At 39.4% G+C, this 12,648-nt stretch overlaps 1 protein-coding gene across 1 annotated transcript; it reads right to left on the bottom strand.

Annotated features, from left to right (window-relative positions):
• Positions 1 to 1,158: 1,158 nt before the first annotated feature.
• On the bottom strand, positions 1,159 to 1,893 carry LOC127128383 (uncharacterized). The gene has a single exon (XM_051057638.1). The coding sequence runs from the start codon at positions 1,778 to 1,780 to the stop codon at positions 1,271 to 1,273; it is 510 nt and encodes a 169-aa protein (XP_050913595.1). The 5' UTR covers positions 1,781 to 1,893; the 3' UTR covers positions 1,159 to 1,270.
• Between the last annotated feature and the right edge of the window lie 10,755 nt (positions 1,894 to 12,648).

Below are 12,648 nucleotides of genomic sequence, written 5' to 3'. Positions count from 1 at the left end.
ACATAACCAAGGAAAATATGTAAGTAAAATTTTAAGCATAAATTTTAAACTTTGAATATACACATTAAAGTTAACATAAGTTTTAAGCATACCTCATATCCTACGCATATGAGGTTTGTCGGCCATGCAACAAACGAACCTACTGCTTCGTGCACCGTTGTTGCATCCGAATCATCGCTAGGATATGGTAATGCTGCATTCGGCTCAACTGCAATATCAACTGATACCTTTAAACATCCAGCAGGGAGCTCTCTAGTGTGGAGTAATACTCCGCTAACGTTATGCACTTTTCCCTTGCCAACCATCCGATAGTATGGTGACGACAAATACACCATACTTTCTTACTTTCCCCTTCCCTTATTCATAAAAATTGAGGTCCACTACATATGATGTTACATGGAATAGTGACCGCACATCCAACATATCATAACAAACAATACCAATCTTATTTATCATTACAGTTATTGATGCACTTTGAATTTGCAGGGGGTCTAAAAACCCACAATATCAGCCCACATTTACCATTGTGGCGAGTCTAAAAACTACCTTGTTTATCTGCCATAGCGGTCATTGTGCCACTATTTGATAACACTATGTAGGATTAAGAAGCTAAACAACAGGAATATGATGAAACCATGGAATTAATTGATGCTGGTGTGATGAGTTTCGTTTGAAAATTTAAACCCTTTGACTGTTTGGTTTAATGCAATACAAGACTGGTAGACTAATAATATTACAATAAAGGATTTCAACTAAACACGTGGGGTGCATTATAGCAGACACAGACATATGCAACCGGTTAAATGAGCTATAACTCTATGACACATGGGGTATGTTTCTCATCCACCCTTATAAATCTAAACTAAGCTCTCATAAACAAACACACGTATCCACAACAATGTTCATAGAGGGTTTAATCCGTCTCATGATAATAACATCAGCAATCATTGACATTTTCTAATATCAAATACACACACTTTCTTAATGAACCAAAAAGAGAGAAAACTAAAAAGATTTTGCCAAGAAATAAATTACTAAAAAGATATGCTCAAGACAAAAAGACAATAGAATGATGCAAATCACCAAATAATAGTCATGATTCACACACTCTAGGGGAAACAAAATAACCCTCATAAAATTCGTCTATCATTATTTTATTTCAATTAAAAAAAAGCATACCACAAAAATAAAAAGATAGATCTAAAATCTTATACAGAAAAGTTCAGTAACCCATTCCGAAATTGTATCAACTACCCAATTAAAAAAAAACCTAAATTGAAGAAACGTCACCGTTTAAACGAAGATCATTATCGCAATCGAATCCGCATCCACACTGAGGGCATTCAAGGAAATTCTCAGCCCCAAAACTAGCAGAAGTAATACCCACAGAAAAATCAATATCATCACCACTCCGAGAAACCTCCACAATACTGAGCCACAAAATCACAATCTTGACGGAAATACCCTTGAGTTTATAAAGCTTATTCTCAGAAATCACGCCAGAGATAGTAGACTTGTAACTAAGCGTGTAACTTTCAATAGTGAAACTACAACTTTTTTCGAAGAACACTGAAAATTGCCCCGTTTCTCTGTTCAACGTGTACCCAATCGCGCCTTTCGGAAGAAGACCCATCGGGAAACCGTATTCCATGAGAAGATCATAAGCTGATAGATTGTTCTGTTGAATCAATGCATGCGATGATGTTGATGACGACGACAACGATGGTGATGATAGTGTTAGAGAGATTAACAAAATCAACATCAATTTAATTGAACACATCGTAGCGAAATCGAAAGTTGATTTTGATTTGTAAATTTGGTTAAAGGGGCACTTTAGAAGAGTTCAATTTTTGGGTTGTTTTTATTTTTGTTGTTTGAAGATGCGGTGGATATCAAGGTGGAGATTCTTCTTATGTTTATGCTTTTGGTAGGTTAGGAAAAGTTTAAAATAAATCAAAAATATATAAATTAAATATGGTTGTTTGTTGCAAGCTTATAAATAATATTTAATTCTTCTTATGAAGCGGAGAAATGACAGCTGAAAATAGAAGTCTGAAATTTAATTTTAATTAGACCTTAGACAGCGCTTTTGTGGAAAGCGCTTTCTAAGATATGCCTTAGACAGCGCTTTCCAAAAGCGCTTTCTAAACCCCCACCTTAGACAGCGCTTTTGGTTTTATTTTTTTTTTTAATTGAAAGACTTTAAACAGCGCTTTCTCAAAAGCGCTGACTAAGGTCTATATTTAAAAGCGCTTTCTAAAAGCGCTGTCTAAGGGGGGGGTCTTAGACAGCGCTTTCTAAAAGCGCTGTCTAAGACCCCCCCTTAGACAGCGCTTTCATTATTTTTTTAGAACATTTTCCGTGTTTTATTTTTATTTTAACCTTAGACAGCGCTTTCTTTTAAAAGCGCTGTCTAAGATGCGCTGTTAAAAAACCTTTTTGGCGTAGTGTTTCCAAACATACCATCACATGACATGAATTTCATTTGCATGGTCTTTGGCTTATTCATGAAGATTTGTGAAGAAAATTGCATAACATCATTTTGGATGATCATGGGCATAAAAAACCATTTCAAAAGTGTGCATGGACTGATTTTAAGAGGACTTGGGCCAGAATTTGGCACTGTTCACGTGCTTCTCATGCATGGGAGGTGAAAATGTCATTGTGCACTTACACCTTAGAAGTTGCTAATCACATTTGCATTAGGCTTAAACATGATTTAAACATCATTAGCATAACATATATATAGATAATCATAACTGTTTTCATCATGAGCATTCATTTCAGATCTAGATTCAAGAAATTATCCAAAATCTTCTCTCAAACTTTTTCTCAATTTCTTCACACAAGAACATTTTCTCTTGATTGATTCATGTTCATGAAGCGTTTTTGAGTAGAACTGGACGTGAATTCAAAGCAAACCGTGCCATATTTGTTCATGTGCAAAGCTTGAAGATTCCATGGCAATTGCAATTTGAGCTGGATTCGTGTGCAATTGAGCTTCAATCTCACCAGTATTCATCTCTACAAGCATCCTAGAGAAGATTGGAAGCCTTACAAACCTTGCATCACGTGATTCCAAGTTCTGCTCATCAAGAAGGTTAGTTTTTGATCTCTTTAATTTTGCAAATTATTGTGATGTTCTTGTAGATCCTTGAATGGTGTTGATTCTGGTACAAATTTTGAGTGATTTGGTGCACTATACACAAAGTTATGCTCAATTCAAGTTTGGATGAAATTTTTTCTTCGCTTCGATTTGAGTTGTATATGATGATCAATGGTTAATTGATGTTTGATCTTGAATGTATGTGGAATGATGAACCGATTGGTGTAAAAATTCGTGAATTCTGGAACATTTTTTTTAAATCTGGAAAATTCGTATGAAGATCTTCATGATCTTCATCTTCCACATATGAACACCATGCTGTTTCCAGAATTGCTAGGGTTTCGCTACCATTTTGCTACGAACATCATGATTAGCTACGAAAATTTGAAAACGCGCCAGGCTTAGGGTTTTGGTGTTGATACGCTGCCGTTTTGGTTGTGGCGCGCTTGGGAATTCAAAAGTGGACTCGGTTCGATACCGAGCGAAGGCTTTTTCAAAATGCTTTGCTATTTTTCTCACTTTCCCTCCTATTTCCATGTTTGGCTCCATTTTAATTTTCAAATCTTTCATCCACTTCCAAAAATCATATAAAATAGGAAAATGCTCCAATTGATCTCCAATTTTTTGCATTGTGTTCCTTATGTTGTCTAGTTTTTTATGAACATAAGATTGCAAGTTGTGCCTGGTAAAAAAAATATTTTGTCCTAGGGTGATTGAATGCACATACATGTTTGACCTTGCCTTGTTCCTTTCATCATAAAATGCTCAAAAATGATCCAATGCTTCTGAAATTTTGTGTGTGGATTCTAGACATGTTGAGTGACATTTTGGCTTTGGCTTGAGATTATTCCCATGCTCCCATTCTGTTTTATGCTCATGCTAACTTGGTGTAACAATTTGTGTCACACATGTGATTGTTTGGATTGTGCTATGTGATTGCCATGCCTAATGATGTCCAATGCCTCTGACTTTTTGTATGATGATCACGTTATATGTCTTGTATACTCATGAATTTTTCCAAGATTATTTGAGTCATTTTGGATTTGATGTGCATTTTTCTTCTTGATGTCTCAAATGTGACTAGCTTTTGCATACCTTGCCATGTTTTGCTCATGAAATGAATATGCTTAATGATTTTGATGTGAGACTTTTTGAGACTTATTCTTTATTGGATAAGGATGATTCATGTTAAATTTGAGGTTCTGTTTTGACTTTTTCCTCCATCTTTGACCCTAGGCTTTGACCTAGTGGTTTGTGGCTTACATGTGGGCTTTGATTTCAGGTTTAAACATCCAAGTCCATAGTTGATGATGCTTCCTCATTTGAGCATTGATGTTTGCTCTTGATTACTAACACTTGTGTGTTTTGTAGGTTGATGCTAACTCATTTTGAATTTGCCTTGTGGCTTGCACATTGTGAACATTGTCTGTCTGTTTGATGTTAACTGTTGTTTGGTTGTCTGCACAGTTGAACTGATTGATTTAGATTTTTCACAGGTACTTAAGTTTCTTAAGAGTTCATTTGAACTTTGCTTTGCTAGCCTGTGGTTTGCTTACCACTGAGGTATAACTCCTTTGACTTCATGTAGTCAGGAAGACCTGTCCTGTTATGTGGGCAGGCACCTGTCTGAAGTCCTCCTTAAGAGGCAATGCTTGTGTTTGTTTAACTTTGTGCCCTGTACATTCAAAGACCTCCTAAGTGAAGAGGCATTGGCAGATACAAGGGATGTGCAATCCATCCCCTGCTATTCATTTGTGTCATTCACCTTGCTCACACCATTGTGTTGATGCATTGTGGATAAGAACCCAAGATCATGTTGTGTCAGTCATTTGTGGAGAAGAGTCCCACATTCTGGACTCCCACACTTTCATTTGTCTGAAGCTCTCCCAGGCTAGGGATAAGAGCTGTGAGGTCTTACCCTCACTTCCATTTCATCTGCTTCACCCTAACTCTCAATGTTAGGGTTAAGAGCTAACCACACCCTTTTCCAGTTGGCTTGTTTGTCGAGGTTGATTTGACCCCTTGACTAAACCTAACCTTGTATGAGCCCATCTGTTTGCATATAGTGTGTGTGCTTGCTTTTGTGCTTTTGATTGATTGTGCTGTGTTAGGATAGCTTGCTCCCTGTGCAAGTTAGGATAGAAACCTCAACATAGGGATCGTATGCATGACAACTTCTAGGCTCGAGTCGTAGTCTCCCTAGTAGTTTGTGTCTCCCTTTGTCTCTGGTTAGGTTAGAAGTTCTTTCCCTGCGTAGGGGAACTACGTCGCCCTGATCCTCATACCAGATGAGATACGTAGGCAGGAGATGAGCTGATCTCTCCGGGCGCCCTTTTTCTTTTTCAGCCCCTTTGTGTGTGTTTGGAGTCTGACGTAAGTCCGGCGATTGGCAGTTGGTTTCCTGTGTCTTGTTTGCTTGTTGGAGTCTGACGTAAGTCCAGCGATTGGCAGTTGGTTTCCTGTGTGTGTTTGTTGGTTCGGAGTCTGATGTAAGTCCAGCGATTGGCATTCGGTTTCCATGTTTGCCTGTTTGTGTGGAGTCTGACGTAAGTCCAGCGATTGGCAGTCGGTTTCCTGTTTGTGTTTTGTTTGGTGGGCGTTAGCCGAGCTACGAGTGCTCTGATTCTTCTCTAGTTAGAGAAGATACGTATGCATAGGATGCGACATCCTAGCGAGCATGTTTCCCCTGTCCCGAACTACGTTGACTCTGATGTCTGCGCTTGACAGACTACGTAGGCCCAGGATGCGATATCCTACCGAGTCCCGTTTCTTTTGTTTTTATGTGTTTCCTTCCAGCCTTGTGCAGTTTGTGAGCAGTCTTTAGCAACCTTTCTTCTATTCTTTTGTGCGCGGATCCCGTCGAGTACGACGGATGCGTAGGGGTGCTAATACCTTCCCTTCGCATAACCGACTCCCGATCCCGTCTTTCTCTGGTCGCGAGACCATGTTCTTTCCAGATTTACTTCGAGCGTTTCCTTTCCCTCCTTTGGGATAAATAACGCACGGTGGCGGCTCTGTTGTTTCGTTTTCTCACCAGTTTTTCGCGTAATGCGACAGCTGGCGACTCTGCTGGGGACTAAAGAGAAGTTGACCTCTTGCTGGTCCATCTTCCCTAAGCGAGTCAGTCCTAGCGCTTTCTAGGATAGTGTTGGTTGCTTTACTGCTTTATTTATTGCATTTATGATTATGCTGTGATTGTTTATGTTTGCATTTATGTTTGCATGCATCATGCTTTCATCTGTGCTGGCTGTTTGTCTCTCTGTTGGGGTGGGAGTTACAAGAGGTAAAAGGCCCAATACCCAGGCTATGAGTGAACTCTAGGACACCTAGGAATAGAGTGATTCATGGGAAGCGGGTGGTATAGCGCTGTCGTACCCCAATTTTGTCCGGGCTTATTTTAATTTTTTCAAAATTAATTTCAGTTTCATTTTTGCATCATACGCATAGCATGACGTACATTTGCATCATGAATAAACACCTAAAATGTCAGTCAGGACGAATTTATTTGAGAATACCAAAAAAATCGGTTGAATTGTCAAGATTTGAAGAAAGACTGTATTTTTTAAGTATATTTTGTCCTGACAATTTTGGTGTGACTGGTTTAATTTTTCCGAATAAAATTAGTACTCGATTCTTGTTTTTAATAGGTCCATATTTTTTGGGTTTAGTTATTTAGTTAAAATAATTAGAATGAGATTTTTTTTTTTAAATATTAGTTAGATTTTTTAAATATTAGTTAGTTTAAATATTAATTAGTTTTTAAATTTTAGTTATTTAATTAAATATTAGTTGTTTTTTTATTAGTTAGTTTAAAATTAATTGTTAGTTAGTTTTTTTTATGATTTATTATAAATAATAATTGTGAAATATATACATTGGATCCTCCAATCTACTAAAAACAAATTCTAATTCCACTCCCAATCCACTCCCAACGGTCTGCCAGCTGCTACCCCACTATCTCCCTCCACTCCCAACAAAATCTCCACACATTTTCCTCTCTCTCTCTCAGCTGAAACGAGAAAAACGACAAAAAAATAAAAATAGAAAAAGGATCTTCAGCGCTCACGAGAAGGAAAAATCCCCCAGCTCTCTCACTCAGAAAACCCTCACTCTCAGCATATTTCACTCACTCCTCAAAAAACCCTTCCTAACAATCACTCTCCCTCACCTCCATATCTCACTCCCAAATCCAAAAAAACCTAACCGCCGCCACCATCCGCTTCGCCTCCATCTTCACATGCATAACCATCGTCATCATCTCACACAAAACCCCTTCGCCGTTCACCTTCACCACCATAACGAAACCGCCACGAAAATAACGCTCAACATCCATCATCATCACCTCCATCGCTTGCCTTCAATCCGTCTTCGCATTCCACCTACCGCCGCCGCGGATTCACCACCGGCGAAACCCCTTCGCCACCAAATCCCTCTCCGTCTCCACCATCACACAACCTCCGTCAAACCCCAAATCGCCTCCGCCATCTTCATCGTCCACCCTCGACCATCACAATCGCCACGTCCCAAACCCTAAACGCCGCCACCCAAACACCACCGTCAAGCTCCATCACAACCTCCGCCTCCTCTCGTGAAACCCTCGACTATTCCTCAACCACCGAACCACCTTAAATCCCATCGCCTTCGCAAACCCACTACACCGGCGAAACCCCTCCATCACCTCGCACCGTCAAACCCATTTCGCACCACCTCTCAACCATTTCTGAAAAAAATTTGTTTAAACTGATTTGTTGAAAATGTTTTGCTGTTGGTAATTTTCTGTTTTTTCAGGGAAAGTTTGAAGCTTTAGAGCCATGGATATTATCAAGCAGATGAACGATTTCAACTAATTGCTGCGGTTACATTGTGATTCTGTTACGAACCACGCATTTCTTCATCAATCGTCGCCGCTTCAACGCTTCAACCGTCATCACGAGCTATTCACCAACAACCGGCAACTCATTCGTCGGTTACTACGCAACCGTCTCCAAACGAATCCGACGGTCGTCATTTTTGGACCACCATCTCCGGCGATATCCTTACCATCACGACCGCATTTCGAGTTCACCCCTGTCCTCAATCGGTAACCTTGTTTTCTCCCTTTTTCGTTTGGGTTTGCTTGAGTGCATTGTTTTTACATCATCAACATTTACCTTGCATTTGGTGCATCTTATCTCGTCTAAACAGTGTAGCGTATTATGTCCTGAAAATAAGGGTGTTGGTGTGTAGTATTTGTTTCTTCTTTAGTGTGTATTGATGTTCCCGCTGAAGCAATGGTTGTTAATTGAGTTAATATCACTATGACATATTTGTGTAGACTTGTTCCTTTGAGAAATATCTTTTAGTTAAGTCAAGTATCAGTATGCTGCATCTGTTTTGAGTTGTTTCACCTGGATATTAAACTGGTTTACCGGATTTGAAAATTGATTTGGGTATTTCCCAGTTTGAAATCAGTTATTTTTAAGTGAATTCTTGTGTATGATACATGTTTAGGCTTAATAAAGAAGGGTGTGTGTGATTGACTACCTATGTACCAGGAAGAGAAATTGATCTCGTCACATTCGTCCAAATAACATCAAACTTGTTTTATTTTGCTGTCATATTTCATGTATCACTATTGAAAAGAATGGGATCTAAGTGGTTTAAATTTTCTGCCTGATGACATTTTTTCGATATTACCCGCAGTGTGTAGATAATTATAAAAATGTGTAAATAATCACTCTATTGCTAATAGATGATCCTATTGTGATAAGTAGGAATTTTAACTCGTGGATCCGGCAATTCCATGACGGCATGCCACCATATTTTCAACAAATCGATAGTATATTTTTCACCAAGTTTCGAATTTGTGAATAACATCCATTTACGCTCAAAATTGGTTCCGAGTACATATTCACCGCCACATACCGATTAAATCAATGTTAATATCCATTTTCTTTCTCTTTTGATTTAATTAATTGATTAAAATATTTAATTAGTTTAATTTCTATTAATTAATTGTGATTAACTTAATTATTTGATTTAATTAAATAATTTTGATAATTAATTTTAATTAATTTAATTAATCAGTTTAAATAAATTTTAGTAAATTAATTTTGATTAAAAAGAACTTTGGTTAACTTCTTTCAATCACAAACTTCACATTATTTTGAATTAAATTACTTCACAAATCATCTTTTCATAAATCATTTCAAAATTCAATTTTATTTCAATTCATCATAAACCAATTTCAAAAATGCACAAATCATACAATTCTTGATTTAAGAGTCAAGCCCATTTTTAAAACACCCTTGTAAGTCGATCGCTTTTTAGCATCGCCATCAACCTCACATAGCTTACTCTTGGGCTTTCTTACAATGAGACCTACTTGGTTATTGATTAATCGAGTAGATGAATAATACACTAAACTCATTTCATTCATAAACAAGAATTCAAACCAATTTTCAAATCAAATATAACTTCTAAAGAATTTTCTCTTTTAAAATAAACTTGGGTTGAAAAGGAGATAGGAAGCGTACGCTTCACTATTTCTCAAGCACTTGAATAATTGGCGTACGCCATATTGCGCAAGTTCTTGTCACCCGATTAAACTTCAAATCATAACATTTCAAAACACTTCTACAAAATTCCTAAACCCTTTTAAATATAAATCTCCGATGAAAAGAGGATAGGAGGCGTACGCCTCCCTATCTTTCGATTATTCGAATAATTGGCGAACGCCACATTGCTCGAATCTTCGTCATCAATTCAAAACCACAATCGAATAAATTCAAATCATACCAAATCCAAACCTACCAATTCAAAAACAAACTATCTTCGTAAATCACATACAAACATCTAAACATATCTTTTACAATTTAAACCTCGGATGATAAAAGATGGGAGGCGTACGCCTCACAGTCTCTCGATTATTTGGATAATTGGCGTACGCCATATTGCACAAATTATCGACTTCCGATTAAAACACGTTAAATAAACTTGGGTAAAGGAATAGGTGGCGTACGCCTCGTTATTCCTTGAATAAGCAAGTAGGGGGCGTACGCCTCACTACCATGCACATTCAAACATCCACAAACAAACTTTCAAAATAATTTGAATGAAAAAGGAATAGAAGGCGGACGCCTTATTATTCCTCGAAAGAATTGGACGATTGGTGAACACCACATTGCTCAATCTTTCGTCGTTCTCCAAAAACAACTCAAACAAATCTAACCTAACTTCTCGCCCCCGCGCGATCGAAACCAATCAAACCCAAACACATCAAACCAACTCGTCACCCCCGCGTGACCAAAACCCTTTCAAAAAGAACACTGTCAATCCTTTCTAATGCGCACAACAAACCAGTGCTAGAGCCTCCCCCGAGAGTAGACATGCCAGCGTTTAGCCGTTAGAACGCCGACCTACACAGTCGTTCATCAAAACAAAACACACCAAATATTCGTAGTAGCCCAAACTACGATTGCTCTGATTTCCTTATTGCACCATAAGGATACGTAGGCAGGAGATTGCTGTATCTTCGCGAGCACACTAATAAAAAGCCTCTCATTCCCCCCTCCTGAGGTCTTCATCCATATCTATCATCAATTCTAATCACTCGAAGCAAACAAGTAACAGTCAATTAACAGTCAAATAGCAAAATCAGACTAAGAGGTTCCCGTTGAGTACAACGGACGTGAGGGGTGCTAATACCTTCCCCTTGCGTAATCGACTCCCGAACCCGAATATGGTTGCGACGACCATTATTCTTATCTATAGAGGTTTTCTCGATATTTTCCTATCCCTTCATTGGGATAAATAAAGTTCGGTGGCGACTCTGTTCGAACTAACATTTTTCCGCGTCCCATCGCGAGGGATCGCATTATCATCATTTTTGAGGTGCGACAGACTGGCGACTCTGCTGGGGATTGCTCCAAGCAAGAGAGAGTCTAGCCTAGCTTAGTCTGATTTTGCTAGGACAGTTAGAAGATATTCCTTTCTTCCATGTTGTTTCTTTGTATCTTAATATGTTGCTTATGTTGTATGTAATATGTTGATACTTTGATATGGGACTTGGTGTATGCTGTGAGATAAGCTCCATACCCGAGCTTCGAGAAGAACTTAGAACCCGGAGTTGTGTAGTATTGAACCGAGGGGCGTACGCCTATTAGGACAATACGAAGACTCCACTTAGATTAGATCATTTCAGAACTCCCATCATGATGTGGCTAGCCCACCATTGCGAGGAAGTTTTGAACTTGATCCGTGAGTCTAAGTTCCTTCCTTGAAAACATAACTTTAGAACCTACCTTTGAGAAATTTCTTGTAATCAGAGAAACCCGTACTTCTTTCTGTTATCCTGACGTACCCGACGTGTGAATAATTTTAAGTCTGTATTCCTATGTGAAAAAACATGGCAGAACTTCATGCATTTGCATATCATAAACATGCATTGCATTTCATCTTCCAGAGACAAAATCTCACACCATGTTCTACCCTTTGTCCAGTAAACGCTGACTACTCGACACCGGTACGAGACACGCCGCAACTACAAGATGACACTTGAACAGCTTGAAGCTAACCAGGTTTCGATGAGAACGGACATTGACTCCATGCAGGCAAAGATGGATCGTCTGCTTGAGACCATGTTACTCTTGGCCCAGAAGGAGAAAGATGCTGAGACTAACGCCGAAGCCAGGAAAGTTGTTGCTCAGTTTGGATCCCCATCACTTAGTATCCCTGGAGTGATTGACCTTGATGGTAACCCTAATCAGCTTGGAGGAGGACCGATCCCTATTCCTGTTCCCATGGTCAACATGAACCCCCACGAGCATTCTGCTACATCTGCTCGCCATGGATCCGTGATAGGTGATGAAGATCCATATGACGCCTTCTTCATGCCACAACCTGCCAAACCTGCTGTTGGAGGTCTCCCAGACCCAGCTGTTGATAGACTCCATGCTTTGGAGGAAAAGTTTAAGTCCTTGGAGGTTCACACTACTCCCGGTTTGGACGCTGTTGACATGTGCCTGGTGCCAGGATTGGTGATTCCACAAAAGTTCAAAGTCCCGGACTTTGACAAATACAAAGGGGTTAGCTGCCCAAGAACACACCTCAGAGCCTACTGTCGCAAAATGGCTGCCCACATCGGTAATGATCAACTCCTGATTCATTACTTCCAAGATAGCCTCAGTGGGGCATCCCTGGAGTGGTACATGCAACTGGAGAGAGGACAGGTCCAATCATGGAGAGACCTTGCTGAAGCATTCCTAAGGCATTATCAGTACAATACTGATCTGGCGCCCAACCGCACACAACTACAAGACATGACCCAACGCAACAATGAGTCATTCAAGGAATACGCTCAGCGTTGGAGAGAGCTAGCAGCTCGTGTTCAACCTCCTCTCCTTGACAAAGAACTGATTGACATGTTTATGGGAACTCTGCACACCCAATACATGGAGAAAATGGTAGGATCCAGCTTCCCAACTTTTGCTGAGGTTGTCTCCGTGGGAGAACGAATTGAAAGCCAGATCAAGAAAGGAAAGCTACCCTGCGCCGCTAACGCT

This window comes from Lathyrus oleraceus, chromosome 3 (genome assembly GCF_024323335.1).
Source record: "Lathyrus oleraceus cultivar Zhongwan6 chromosome 3, CAAS_Psat_ZW6_1.0, whole genome shotgun sequence".
NCBI lineage: Eukaryota > Viridiplantae > Streptophyta > Magnoliopsida > Fabales > Fabaceae > Lathyrus > Lathyrus oleraceus.
This window is presented reverse-complemented; position numbering and strand designations above follow the sequence as displayed.